We start from the raw sequence: 14,726 nt of genomic DNA, 5'->3' as shown, positions 1-14,726 counted from the left end.
TAGTGGTTGCATCCATATCGTTGAGTTTTATGTCGACTCTCAAAATTAGTAATGAAATATATTAGCTAATTGCCATATTAAGCCGGTTAATAAAATAATTTAAACTATATTTTGGAAAGAGAAAAAAATTGATATTTTCATTTTTAAGTCATGAGTTAATTCGAAGAATTTTCTCACTGGAACTATTCCACATTTTATTCCGTCAATATAGCAACGGTGGGGAAATCGAAAGATCACTAATACAAGTTTTGTTACATGTAAAACTTTTACACGTTTTTAATGAATTCAAATGAATTGTTCATTGATTCAATATTCTTCTCACATATCAACAGTTTTTATTTTCACCTCCCAGTTTTTTCAAATTTAATAGACATAGATAAAAAGTTCGGCCTTTTTCTATCTGTGTTTTCCATTGACACATTTGATCAGGAAGCTAATACAACATATGGGTGGGTGGGCAGAGAGGTCCGCCACGTTTTATTTTTGCTGTTACTGCGTCGAATTGAAGGGCACATCAAAATGAGTATTACAACACGATCCACGGAGCTTAGCGTTGCTCTTCTCGAAACAAATGATCAGAGGAGTAGAAGACACAACGCGATTCCAGGAGAGCACTGAAATCCCATCAAAACGTTGCCCGAGCTCTGATGTCTTTAATGTCCAGCTCCAGGCCGCCACACATTGTACTATTCGGCGAGCCAGCCAACTGACACCAGCCGTGTGTCCTGTCTTTTGCTCTCCTGCCACCTCCTCCAGTTTTTTGATGCTACTTCAATACATTCTGTCTGATCGCAGCCAAGCACTCGCAAATCAAATCTCAGCAACCCCCGCAATGCGACGGCACATCGAAAGCTATTCCCATTCTTCATTCCAGAATCTTCTTATTTCTTTTTCTTCCCCTTTCCTTCTTCTTCGTCATCTTATGCTTCTTCTTTCTATCCCTTTTCCCATTTATGTCTTCTAGTTCAACTCATTTCGTTTTCAGCCCATTCAACTGTGCTTCTTCTGCATATTTTAATTTCAAAACTTACTTTCAGAGTTTTGTTTCTTTTCCATTACAAAAACTCGAGACTTGTCTGGAATGAGAATCAAATCATATACTTTTTAATAAATATATTTTTGCTCACTCAATCTATGATGAAAAAAGAAACTACTTCAACCAAAACTGAGTATTCAGTATTCTCTCCCCTTTTCCTGCCTCTAGCTACATAATAAGACCTTCATTAAATTTTTATTTGTGCTCACTTCTCGTTTTGAAGTCTTTCTATTCACTCACATCAGTCGTCGTTTTTCACGCACTACTACTTCAAATTTGTATGTTTTGAGCAACGTAAAATTGTTTCTACCACCAATTCTTAGATCCGAAAATTTCATTTTTAGTATTATAATTTGATTACTATTCGCTGTCAGATTCATGACCGAGGCTAACAAAACACGCAATGAAACGCCTTTCAAGAAAGCCATTACACGATAATTACCGCTTAAGCTGTCAGTTTCGGAAGCCCTCGCGAAAAAATGGTGTATGCTCATTTTGTTCTCAGAGCTTCTGCAGAGCACTTCACTCACTTCGAATTTTCCTTTCAACTACAATTATTGTCCTTCTATCCACCACCTTTCCTTGCTTCCTAACAACATCCGCTCAACTAACAACTCTCACCTTCACGTTTTTGGTTTCAAAAACTAAAACACTCGCACTGAATCAGTTGGTGATGGCCATTCCACCATAAATTCATTGTTTAATTTTAACTTCCCCTATAGCTTCCATTACCTTTTTTCACCTAACATGTCTTTGCGCTTCTAACTTCGAAAATCTTATGTTTTCCGATATTATTTTCTCCCTCTGTTCACTTCGCTCGCACTTGCACTGTCCCAATTTAAACATCACCACTCGCACATAACCACGTTAAAAATTGTAATGTTTGTTATTTGTAAAATTTTGCAGATTGAAATTTTCAGAATGTATTTAAAATTTCAAAGTACTGCGATAGGCGTACAGGTTATTGTAATATACTCCTACAGTGGTTCGAACAATACATTACAACTAAACTGACAAAGTGTTTATTGGAGCACCAAAATTGGTTCATTACCAACAATAACAATTTTGAAACCATGTCTGAAATATATGACGATCATGTACCTAATGTGTTTTTTTTCTGAAAAACAGTCATAAATTTGGTAATCAATTGCTCCAGAATCTCTTGGCTGAATACAAGGTAACCAACACAATGTTGTCGTACTTCTTCACTTCTTACATCAACCTGCCAAAGTGAGCGCATGCATTTCAGTCATTTTTTATCTTTTTAATATACACTTACTTTCAAATTTTTGACTAGAAAGTTAGTTGGATCTGCACTAATGTTTCAATCGCTTAATAACACACCCATCACTAAGTCTTCCTTTATTTATTTTTTTTTCGAACAACATTCACTGAGCTGATAAAAATACCGTTTGTGTGCGTATCGTTCCAGCAAACCTCACACCCAAACACTTTAGACTCATTCCGTTTCATGGTTTTGCCTCTTCTATCAATCTGTTTTCAATTTGAATCCCCTTTCTCACGTTTACACACACCCTTGAATACCTTCACACCCACCGTACCTCTAACGCTTTCCACCAATTGCTTGGCACATCCCATAGTAGTCGTAACCTTTGTTTTCTGTAAATGTGCTTCTAATCAATTTGCATTTAAGGACTTGAAAATGAGCCAAATTGATGAGAACATTCGCTACGGCGGAGCTGCCAACGAAACCGATGGCGAGGTAAACAAAACAAAGTCATTTGTGTTTTTGAAACGATATTGTTCAGGATGCCCAACGAAAAGCCCAAGAACGCGAAGCCAAAAAGGCCGAGGTGCGCAAGCGCCTTGAAGAAGCAGGACAAAAGAAACAGAAGAAAGGATTTTTGACTCCAGAAAGAAAGAAGAAGCTCCGCGTAAGAGAACATTTGACTTTCAACACTTACAGATTCATTTTCAGAAGCTTCTTATGAACAAGGCTGCTGAGGATCTTAAGACACAGCAATTGCGGAAGGAACAAGAAAGAGTCAAGGTCCTTGCTGAAAGAACCGTTGCTCTTCCAAATGTTGACAGCATTGATGATCACGGTTCGTTCAGTGCTTTAGGCAACAAACAAAATTGTGTATATTTCAGCTAAGCTCGAGGCTATCTACAATGATTTGTTCTCCCGCCTCTGCAACTTGGAGGAAGAGAAATATGATATCAACCACATCACCACAGAGACTGAAACTACAATTAATCAACTCAACATTGAGGTTAACGATCTTCGTGGAAAATTGTATGTCTTTAAATAAACCCAGCAGTGCTAGTGTGTTTTCACCTGCTCCAATTCCGCATGACATGAGAAAAAACTATTTTCAGCGTAAAACCATCATTGAAGAAGGTGTCCAAGTATGACAACAAGTTCAAGAAGATGGCTGAAGCCAAGAAGGAAGATGGAAGCAAGAACTTGAGAAATAATCTCAAGACAGTAAAGAAAGAGAGCGTCTTCACTCAAATTGCCAACAAGGTAAGTTTGTAATAAGTTTAACTGGAATATAAAACTAGTTTTTACTTGAACTGTCAAGAAAAACATGTTAACAAAAAGTAGCCTGCCAGAAAAATTTCTAGAACACATATTTTGTGTTCACAATATTGAAAACTGGCTGAAACAATACATCAATATAGAACATTAAATACAATGTTTAAAATTGACATTTAGAATCCAAAAAACTCAAAATAATAAATTATATCAATTTGTAGTACTCAGAAACATATACTTATTTTATCAACATAACTTTAAAAATTGTTTTCAAATTGATATTTGATGAATTGAATTTACAATAATCCACATTTCAGAAGAAATCTGACAAGCCAGAATGGTCCAAGAAGAAGGAAGAGAAGAAGGAAGAAAGCGCCCCAGAACCAGTTATTGAGCCAGTTGAGGAAGAAGAAACTGCTGCTTCTGAGGGAGAAGAAGAAGAAGAAGAAGCCGACGAGGAATAAATACCGGCATTGTTGTCATTATCTTGTTCACTGAATCTAACTAATCATTCTCGCGTATAATACATTTCATCAATTCAATTTATGTGCCTTTTGAGTTTGAGTATTCTTAAAATTTTGTGCATGTAAAAGGTATTTGGCCCTTTTTTATAAATCTTCATTTGTTTTGTTCTGCCGTTATACTGTTTCAAAATTTCCAGTATACATTCTTTGTATTCTTTCAGTAATATTCCATCTTATTCTTTTCTGCATATTCGCAATAAATGAAGTTATCACCAACCCGGAATTACAGAGCAAAACTCGAAAGCAGCACAGAAAGGCATTTCTATTTGTGTGAATTATCCTAACGATTTTCAGCTGTCAAACTAACAAATGTAAATGAAACAGGGAATAAGGCAAAAACACCTGGAAACGCAAATCGCCGCCTTCTCCGACGTCACCAAGTGTAACCGGGTTGAGACGAAATAAAAGGAGCTCGATAAGCCATTTTGATTCTGAGTTAAACTCGAGATTGGTTTAATATGGAAAGAGTTCAATTTTCATCCTACGATGAAATGCTCCACTACAACTCACGAGTTGCGAATCAATTCCCAGGAGTTGATTTGAACGTTTTTCGGAAGATTCACTATCTGGAACTTCTGTCACAAATGTTTGGTATGTTAGTTCACAATTTTTTTAATACATTTATAGTTTTTAGGATTCCTATTTTACACTTTCTACCTGATAATTTTTCTGGTTCACGGAAAAACATTCTTCATCTCCGAGCACACATTCAAAGCGATCTTCATTATTCAAATGATCACTTTCGGCGCGGCACTGGTCATTCAGAAGGTATTCAATTTTAGTTTTAAAACTGTAGCATCACACAATTTCAGTTTTCCTTTATGGTCAACTCGGTAGAATATGTTACGTACTCAACATTTCCATTTATTCCAAAGTTTGTGATCTCCATTTGTGATCGGCTAGTAACGGCTCAAATGCCTTTGTATTGGTTTGTTGTCAGTGCTTTTCTCATAATTCAAATTGCCCAATTCGCTAATCAAAAGTATGTGTTTCTGTCAAAACAACATTCTAATAAATACATTTTTCAGTCCACGCGGAATTAAACTGGCACATACCTACTTGATACCTTACGGAATAATCATTACCCTCATTTCCTTCATTACCCCGGTAATATTTTCAAGAGAAGCTCAGAAACTAGGAAATCGTTGTTTTCAGGATCATATGAAACTTTTTATGATCGTCGTCTGCTTTCTAATCTGGTGGATTTATCGAAAGCATATGATTGCCCAGTTGTACAGCCAAGACATGACCGCCCGCGACGTTTTGAATATGCGCCGGATGAACATCTGGCTGTCCAGTCAGGTGAGTCTCATTAAAACTCAATGTGTTATATCAATAAATTGGATTTATTACAGATTTTCGGGACACTGATCTTCCATCTGCTCGACTTAGGAATGATGCTGGCTATCAAGTCGTCTGTGACTGACACTGGAAGACAAACCTATTACGGATTCTATAAGAATGAAGTAACAAACCATTCAACAAACGATAAAAATCAATGAATAAATTTTAGGTGTTTAAAGTGGTCACGTGGATTGCCACGTATGCAAATGCATTCATTTTTGCCTGGTCAACAATCAATTTCATCAAAACCGACGCTTCTAAGGAGCCGACCACACTTCCAGTTTTTGTTAATGGTTCGCTTCCAATGGATTCACTCTCGCGTCGCCCGTCTGCAATCTCTGCGTTTTCCATGAACAACGTGGCACCGATCACCCCACGTGGATCAAATATGTTGCATATTTAACGTTCATCCATTTATTAATATGTTTTAATCAAACAATAGATTTTAATAAAAACACAATTTTGTTTCATTCAGTACAAGTATGACAAAACCACCATCAACTTGATAGATAAATAGTAAACAAGGAATGGATCGAGCTGAGATAGGCAGATTGGATTTTGGGAAGCTGGTGGACATGGAGGATGGGATAGAAGGAATAAAAGCAATAAGCTCTGGTTCTACAGAAAACGTCGAGAACAATTTGAAAAGTGGACTTAAATGTTAAGGAAAGTGGGAAGGAGGATGAATAACCGCATTTGTGACAAATAAACTATTATAAAATTGATGACAGCTTTACATATTGTAACGATCTTCGTAATTGTTGTAAGGATGGTCCGACATGAATGGCTGGCGGCTCATGCTGAAAGCAAGACAATGCATATTTAGAAAACCTTGTAAACAATTAAAGCGTTTCAAGGTTGCTTCTCCAACATTTAGTTGTTACCATTTCAGTGCACAGAATAATTTGATCCTACTTGAATTTATGGCAGGATTTTAAAATTAGAGTATGTTACATTTCTCAGGAACATATCGTTTTGTATTTAACAATCTTGCTTTACAGCTTTTGGCTTATTTCTTATTGCCCTTTTTAAAGTCGTTTATCAAATGAAGGGATTGATTGAAAGCCCAGGTTAACTTCTAATCTTTTACTTGTTAAAAATAAAAAATAAAAGAACTGTTCGGTTGGCCAATATACTTCATTAATAACTATATTTTTGCTTTCGGATGTCGCCTATGAAATCTATTTATTACTGATTTTGTGTGTTTTTACCGCTTGGAGGTTTTTTGGTAGTTCATACACATCACGCAATTTCAAACTAAACAGCTGAAAAAAAATTAATCATTGTTTCAACCCTCGAATGACATTTTCAGCTTTCTCAAAATTCACGAATGCAAGAAAGCAAAGGAGGCATGCAGTAGATTGATAAAGAAGGGGATTACCTGTTTGAGACCAAAGGTACAGTAACATTTTGACTCCAAAGAGGCGCATTTGGTTCATCTGCTGTTCCAGATGTTGTGTTTGTTGATGGTTCCGTTCGATCTCTGTTGAAATGATAAAGTGTAGGTGTGTATGTGATGGAAAATTAAAAGAAAAGTGAGATCAAGCTGATAAGAGAGCAGAGAAGAGCTTGTGCAATTGCAATTAGAATATCTAACTCACCTAGTTCTTGGATTATAGACATGAGTACCGTAAATGTCTACAGGAATCGTAGAGTCGTTCACGCCTCGTGGAAAGAATGGATCGTCTTCGTCAACTTCAGTATATTCGTTGGGACTGAAAAAAAAAATATATTTCTATAGATTCAAATTGATTTTTTTAAGTTATTTTCCAACACGCAGTGCGTGCTATTTATCCCAACAATGCGTGCAAAAACTGAAAAGTGAAAACTTAAAACTTGAAAATAAAATCAGGTGCTATCAGTTACAAAAGAAAACAATTGAGGGTAGAAATCAAAGTATCCATAGAGGGTATCCTTCACGACAACTTTACATACCGAAACGAGACTTTTTTATTCAACAAAACTGAAGTTGCGGGATTCGTGGTTTGAGCTTTAACCACAACCGCCGGTGACTCTGCTTTTCCTACGGGGAGCACATAGTCATGAGAAGTGGCCGACTCGTATCGGAACGGTCGAACACGAACCGGATACGACTGCTGTGATCTGATCGGGAAACATAGGGTGAGAATTGTGAGTTAGATGGCTGGAACACTCCGTCGGAGTGCGGACTTGTGAGAGCTACTTAAACTTGTTATACAAAGTGATAGCACAATGTGAGAATAACATTAAGGTGTGGTGCATAACGATAATAATAAAAACTCACAGTCTCGAGAAGAGGTTCCATGTTTTCGAAACAACGATGAGCAAGATGAACAAGAAGACACCAAGAAGTAGAATACTCAGCATATATATGCTCATTCCTGCTCTAAAAAGTTAAAATTTACTAGTAAATGATGAACGAGAAATGTTTTCCAGTTTTTCGAATTATGGACTGAACATTGAGTCAGTAACTTCACTAAGTAGTTTTACGCAATTATTATTGGTGTCTGCATCGAATCAAAAAATTCTTCAACTTTCGAAGTTTGTTAGAAATGACAATTTTGGATTGGGGTGGAAATGAAAAACGTACACTGATTGATTGCAGGTTCCATAGTAGAAATTGACAACATCGTCATGGAAAACATAGCACGATGATGAAGATGAAACTGCTCCGGCAAGCTTCAACATCTTCGTAATATCGTCCCCAACTGCTGAAGATGAATTGACAATCTATCAAAAAAAATAGTTTAGTACGCGATAATTGGTGTGTCTGTGTGTGTCAATTTACCGCTGCACTGCTATTGAAAGCAACTTCCATCAAACGATCCAGCTGAGACTTGTTTGCGGGAATGTTGTTTAGTAATGCCACGTGGCGAGCCACCGGAAGCGGAAGGTTGTCATGTGTAGTTACCGGAACGCATGTATTGTAGAACTGGACTGTTTCGTACAGGTTGCCAAGGTTTTTCCGCGTGACTTGATCTCCGTCCCGACAGAAATCAGCTAGTGCCTAAATAATGATATAATTTGCATTTCATACTTGATCGAGATAAACTCACAATGGTCAACGGCAAAGAAATAGAGATTAATAGCCAAACTACAACAAAAATGAAGAATCCTATTGCACTGAATACAACTGCGCCCTTTTTGGATTGTTTACAGAAGGCAACAACTCCAGTGAACAGAACGACCATCGTGATCGACAGAAGAATGACAAGGAATGCCCATCTGCAAATGTTTATTAAAAAACAATAATTAACGTTTTTCAAAAAATGAAGGTTAATCTCTTTTTTTTTTAAATAAAAGTTTGGTGTGATGAAAGTTTACAAAGTTTTGAAACACTTTGTAAAGATTTATTTTTAGTTGACAAGAGCAGTATTTTTTAATATTTGATAGTGAGCATATTGATTAAAGAAATAGAACCTATAATAAAGTTTGAAATTTATCATAGTTATTAGGTTGAAAATATTTTCATATTTGAGTTCCTAGATTTTTCAACATCCTCGTTGTGATATCCTAAATTACAGCACCCAATGACACTTATTTCAACGCGTACACACCACGCATATACGCCAATCTATCATAAAAGTGTCAAAAATGATATCAGCTTACCTCTCACTTTCGTACAACGACAACACTTTCCGTATTTTTTCCAATTTTCCAATATCGTCGCCATGCTTGGCTTGGAACAGTTTCCCATTTTTAGCAATGATGTCGATCTCGTCAGTAATGTTTGTAAGAATTTGATCAATTTGCTGAACGATTGTTGCATTTTTGGTTTTCTTGCTCTCAACGTGTACAGTATCTTCAAGATTTTTTAAGTGAACCGTAGTGTTTAGAGCAGCTTCTTGGAATTGTGAGATTTGTGCTGTGGAAATTTGATATGATTTCTTCGTATTGATTATTGAATTTATTGAAATTGACATCCCTCGATTGACGTGCTCGTTTGCAAACAGACAGACTCCAAGCATGAAACTGCAAAGCTTTTAGTTGAATTCTCTTCAAAATATTAAACGGAAAACAAACAACGCAATCCTAATTAATCTGCTCATTTGCTTATTTTCCACAAGGCTGCTCATATAATGCTTGCATAATAGAGGCATCTATTGTGTCAAACCCTTGCGATGGGCATAATAATCACAAAGGCAAACAGCTTGTCACTACAATGAAATCTTCTCATTGTCCGGAAGCCATAGCTTCATAATACATTTTTCCGGATCAATAACACAAAACTTACAAGCAAAGCACAGAAATGATAAAGAGAACTGTAGACAGTCTTCGAACACGTCGCCTTGTTTTTCCGGTCGTTTCGTTCTTGTGGCATGCTTGACATATCCAGACAATAATGATGGTGACAAGAAGGAGAAGACTGACGGCGGCTCCCAGACATGCCACTAATGCCAATGCCTGAAATGAGGAAATATGTTTATTTTCACAATTTTAATAGGTGACAGTCCAGGTATGTCAATCTGATTGGCAAAAAGATTAACCTTGCATGCGACGATAGTATAGTGTCAATGACCTGTCAAGAAGGATACATGTCAATTTTGTGGCCAGGAACGTATAATTCAAACTGTTCGAAAATATACATTAATTTAAAAATTAAATTTTGGTAACATATATTATAATTTTGGTAACATATTGTACAATTTCTCATTTTTAATAAAAAAAATATTCAAAAGTATAATGTGTAATCTATTACAAAACTAATATTTTCAGGTAGTATTTTTAATTTGTACAGCTAAACTCAAATTGATTTTTTGAAAACATGATTATTGAAAAAATAATTACCGTTTTTAAAGCTTCCAAATTATTGTTTTCACTTCAAAACTATTAGCTTGAAAGAGTAAATTTGAAAAAAGAAGGAAACGTTTCAGTTTTATTTTTGATATTTTTATATTCATCCAGATAGTAAATTTAATTAAATCAATTTTGTGTATTGTGGGTGTCTTTAAAATTTCCAATGTCTACTAAATGTATCAAAATTACATTTATTCTACCATTGTATGGTTGTTAATCATGAAAAGTGTTTGAACTAAACTGCTCGGAACCCAGTTTTCAATTTACCAGATTGACTAAAATTCAATTTACAGAAAGAGAACCAACTTGCTTTTTTGTTACTTGCTCATCTTTCTATTTCACTTTCACACCAAAAAAATGCCTCATTTCAGTTTTCTTCGTTCAATTCGTTCAAGAAGAAACGACTACTAGGTCTATTTCTGTTATTCCATTTTCTCTGTCTAATAAAAACCACTGAATGAGGCAAGACACTCTCGTTTTAACTTAAGGGTGGCTTTGGCTCTTCTTCCATTATCAACTTTTTGTAGCGGAGAAGTGGTGTGGGAAAATGGCAAGGATCCCAGCGGCTGCTTGTTTACAAGGGGTTAGAGTATAACAACGGGGATTGAAAATGAGGCACACATGGTCGTTTGATGTCTTCCGACCTTCAGTATGATCTCCGTCTGTTCAGTGCCTGTGCTCTCAAGAGAGACCCTTGCAGACCTTGAGCCCTATTGGCAGCCATACAAAAAGAGCCAGCCTATCGTTCATCCTAATCTATAAACAAAATCTGGTGTGGGTTAATGTGCATAATAAATATGATACACGGATTTATCAAGGGTCACCCAACAGATCGCCCCACTCCTCGAGTAAGATGGATGGTTCATGTCAAAACGGCATCTTTGTTTACTCGACGAGTCCCCCCTCTCTCCCCCAGTCGGGTATAAGTGTTGTCGTGTCGCCTCAGTCACTGAACCACTGGATACACATTTAATTGAGTAAGAAATGTTGTGTATTTGTCAGTGTACGTTTAACGGACCCACTTTTCCCATGATGATTCGATTTCAATTGACATTTGCCATCAGGTCACAAGATTCAAGTATAATTAGAAAATGTTACAAAAACCAAACCTGAAAGTATTCACTGCTCCACTCCAAATTGAATACATCGTTCGTCCAGTGAAATTTAAAGTTCAACCGAGGTATAACGGAGTAGAAGTTGATCAAAAATGACGCAAATGTCATTTTGGTGTCGTATGATAGGTTTTATTCCATAGTAGTTTTCTGGAATAGAAAACTGAACAATTGGAACAAAAATGCGAGATATGACGAATCGGAGGAATATTTAAGGAGAAATTTAAAAGAATGTGTGGAATGGAAAGGAATCATGTACAAAAATCCAATAAAAATTTTCGATAGGCAGCAACGCTGTATAGATTCCACCTCCAAATTTTGTTTTGCACAATTTTTTGTAAATTTAGGAAAGCAATTGTTTAAAAAAAATGAAATTAATAATTTTTGACTTGAACTATTTTAAAATATCCAAGCAAATTATTGCGAAACGTGTCAATTAAAGTCTTACAGATTTCTGTCATGAAAAAAACACGTTTCTGAAGGAATTTTTGCAAGGCATAAAATTTAAATTTATAACAAGTTTTTTCTCATCGCAGAATTTTGAACATTTTTAAAAAGTGACAAATTTTTTGACATTAAAGAGAAGCTTTTTGTGAAACCTTACTATGGTTTACAGCAGAAAAAGACAAAAGATCTTTAAAAGGGAAAAGCGCCCTCTTGAGAATAGTATTTTGGTTCACATAAGTGAAGATGACATCTCTAGATGGATGCCAGTTTAGGAGGGCAAAAAAAGAAAAATGAATAATGAATTGATTATCAACAAAAACAATTAATTAGGTTTATTGTTTAGCCACTAGATAACCAGCGTTGCAGCTTTAGAATTTTCAATACGGTCATATTTGGTAATGTATTTAAAATGACTAGAAGGAAGGATAAAGATGAATTGGTCAGTCAAGGCTCGCAAAAGTTGGCGACAACGACACAGAGAATGGGCGGGCGGCTAGTGCGCAAGAAGACAATATGCATGAAGAAGAGGCGGAAAGAAACAGAATGAGACGGGGTGCGAAATGAGGGGTGCACTGCCAGGATGGGAGACATGCTTTGCCCCAAAACTTTTATTGAAGCCTAATGACCATGGTTGCCATCGTATTGACTATATATGTGTATGTGTGTGTGCAGAATATGAATATCTAATTGTCCAGGAGACACGGGAAATTGTGGATTGAAAACGAATGCAGGGCTCAGTCACATGATTTTCTTTCTTTCTTTCTTTCTTTTTTTTTAAAATTCTTCTCAAGAACATCTGGATATACGAGGGAGGAATGACAAAATGAAAAAAAAATTGGGATGAGGTGAGGTGTTTGAAGCCGCAAATTCTAAAAAAAAAGTGAACACTAAGAGAAGTAGTATGAAAACAGGCACACAAAAAAATATTTGTGAAAAAAAACGTGTTGTTGTCGGTTTTGTCTCATTTTTCAGAGACGCGTGTGTGAGCAAGTGTTACAACAACAGAGTGGGAGATAATCACGGAGTAAAAAAATTCAAGATGAAATCTGCACAACTTTGAGCCTAAAACAAATAACAAAATATTAAAACTACCAAACTGGAAAAATAACTGCCGAACGTGTTGTTTGATGTGAGAAACTGATAACGTTGTTGAGAGATGACTAGAGATGAAAAGTAATAGTTGTGAAGTGGAAATGGAAGAGGAGGACGAAAACTACAAAGCAGGTGGTCAACAAAATGATCTGAACAAGTTTTTTTACAGCTCGTTAGTTATTTTTCCTCGTTTTCCCTCACACGTAGGTCTAGAAAATTTAGAGTGGAAGAAAATACTTGTGAATAAAAAATAAAAAATAAATAAAATATGAGTATGAAAAAAGCCGGATAGTCACAGTAATTTCATTTCCAGACAAAGTAATAACTGATCTATTAAAAACTTGTAACATCATTTCATCAGTCAATCGCAAATCTTTCAGTTTCAGTCAGTTTTTTAGACAATTAAATTGTTTGAAAAATCGAATTATGTTTTCCATTGTAATTTCTTTTTTGGAAATTTGAATCTATTGCATTTAATATTTGAATAAATTTGTAGAAATTTATGAAATTGACTGGAACAAAAAATTTGATTAGACAAAAATACTCAGTAAAGCAAAGATATCAGCTGGCCTTTTTTGAGTTAAACATGACTTTAATGCAAAATTGTTTGAAAGAAACAGTGGTAAACTTGAGAGTGGTTGTAAAAATATCAAGATTATTATTTTAACAAGATTTTTGCATATTAATTTGAAAGTTCGAAATTATATATGTAATAATTGATATGTCAAAACATACAACCTGAAAAGTACACTAAAAATTTTTTTAAAAAGTAAGATATTTTTTAATGTATAAATTTTAAGTTTTTCCAAGTTTTGCTGCATTCTTTTTACCTGTATTAAAATAATTTAATCAAACTAGAAAACGTGTTAAAACTGACTAAACAAATGTACCCAAAAGACATCAACTAGACAGTGTGGAACCTTATAAACAACCTAATTATCCGGTACACCTGATTCGATACAATAATGATTTTTTGATTACCACTAACATGACACAAAAGGTTATATGCAAAAAGTAAATCCGGTGAGAACACATGCGCATAAAAACACGAGGTGGCTGATGAAAGAAAAGGACAATGCAGGAGAAAAAGGGGCCTACGCAACGGAGGGATCGAAGGAAATATGGCCGGACAAGGGCTGGGTGCCTTGCGACCGACCGGTGTTTGATATCGATCGACTGTGCGCGCGACAACGCCCGTTCCCCCGGGGTGTCTCTCTCCATACCTTGAATCACTTGCCGGCTCTTTTGACCGAAGAACGCTCCCCTCAAAGCGTATGCAAATAATGCGTAAGCACTACTGTGTTTGCGTCCTAAAATATGGATACAAATGGTTGCAATCCTAAATTTGGTTTTTAACTGGTGCATGAATAAAATGTACAGGAAAATGTTTGCAATTAAAAAATTGTTCCCGCTATTCGAAAAGCAAAGCGATTACTGAAAAGTATTATGTGTTGTTTATTAATCAAATCATGTTAGGTTTTACAAAATGACAATATATAAAGTATATAAACTGACCCGAGGCAATAAAAAACTAATTGGGCTCACTCTTAAAAGATATGAAAGGTAGTTGAAGTATGTACCCATTCACCAAAATTCTTAAAAATGAAGACAATTTTCTGAAATTTCGATTCCAAATTAAGGCATATTCAAGGAATCGGCGTCTAGTCACAAAAAACACCATAGAAATTGAAACGTATTTATAGCCACAAAACAAGCAAAACTTTTTTAATCGTTGTTCGCGGAAGTTATAGCTTAAAGGAAATCGGGTTTTCTATTTTATTTTTCAAAGCGCTTTCAAAAAAAAAATTGGGCATATGCAAAAAACCATGTTATGTTTTACAATAGTCTAGTATGTGCTAAACAGGCATAGCGTGATTACTACCTATAGTCTTGTT

The 14,726-nt window shown here is 35.7% G+C and overlaps 3 protein-coding genes and 1 non-coding gene across 6 annotated transcripts; 3 read left to right on the top strand and 1 right to left on the bottom strand.

Annotated features, from left to right (window-relative positions):
• Positions 1-2,690: 2,690 nt before the first annotated feature.
• tni-1 (Troponin I 1) lies at positions 2,691-4,274 on the top strand. Its single transcript, NM_077505.8, has 6 exons — positions 2,691-2,759; positions 2,806-2,931; positions 2,976-3,102; positions 3,149-3,293; positions 3,377-3,524; positions 3,854-4,274. The coding sequence occupies exons 1-6, from the start codon at positions 2,700-2,702 to the stop codon at positions 3,998-4,000; spliced, it is 753 nt and encodes a 250-aa protein (NP_509906.1). The 5' UTR covers positions 2,691-2,699; the 3' UTR covers positions 4,001-4,274.
• Positions 4,275-4,551: 277 nt separating this feature from the next.
• Positions 4,552-5,562, top strand: F42E11.3 (Brp/Blh family beta-carotene 15,15'-monooxygenase; the record flags this gene model as incomplete). Its single annotated transcript, NM_077504.1, has 6 exons — positions 4,552-4,651; positions 4,695-4,828; positions 4,873-5,042; positions 5,089-5,167; positions 5,216-5,362; positions 5,416-5,562. 6 exons carry the CDS (start codon positions 4,552-4,554, stop codon positions 5,560-5,562), a joined length of 777 nt encoding a protein of 258 aa, NP_509905.1.
• Positions 5,563-5,801: 239 nt separating this feature from the next.
• On the bottom strand, positions 5,802-11,444 carry ttyh-1 (Protein tweety homolog 1; the record flags this gene model as incomplete). Of its 3 annotated transcripts, NM_077502.8 has the most annotated exons (10): positions 5,803-6,204; positions 6,786-6,887; positions 7,006-7,119; positions 7,668-7,769; positions 7,974-8,113; positions 8,172-8,390; positions 8,440-8,608; positions 8,993-9,355; positions 9,618-9,787; positions 11,290-11,442. In NM_077502.8, 10 exons carry the CDS (start codon positions 11,401-11,403, stop codon positions 6,138-6,140), a joined length of 1,560 nt encoding a protein of 519 aa, NP_509903.1. The 3 variants fall into 3 exon arrangements, with proteins under 3 accessions (NP_741904.1, NP_509903.1, NP_001379257.1); NM_171973.9 differs by lacking the exon at positions 6,786-6,887 and having other exon boundaries at positions 5,802-6,204; positions 11,290-11,444; NM_001392843.1 differs by lacking the exons at positions 5,803-6,204; positions 6,786-6,887; positions 7,006-7,119; ... (3 more) ...; positions 8,440-8,608; positions 8,993-9,355 and adding an exon at positions 9,492-9,540 and having other exon boundaries at positions 11,290-11,403.
• On the top strand, positions 11,003-11,114 carry F42E11.6. Its single transcript, NR_072116.1, has one exon. It is a non-coding gene; the product is annotated as an Unclassified non-coding RNA F42E11.6 (non-coding RNA).
• Positions 11,445-14,726: the final 3,282 nt, after the last annotated feature.

Source organism: Caenorhabditis elegans, chromosome X (genome assembly GCF_000002985.6).
Source record: "Caenorhabditis elegans chromosome X".
Classification (NCBI taxonomy): domain Eukaryota; kingdom Metazoa; phylum Nematoda; class Chromadorea; order Rhabditida; family Rhabditidae; genus Caenorhabditis; species Caenorhabditis elegans.
This window is presented reverse-complemented; position numbering and strand designations above follow the sequence as displayed.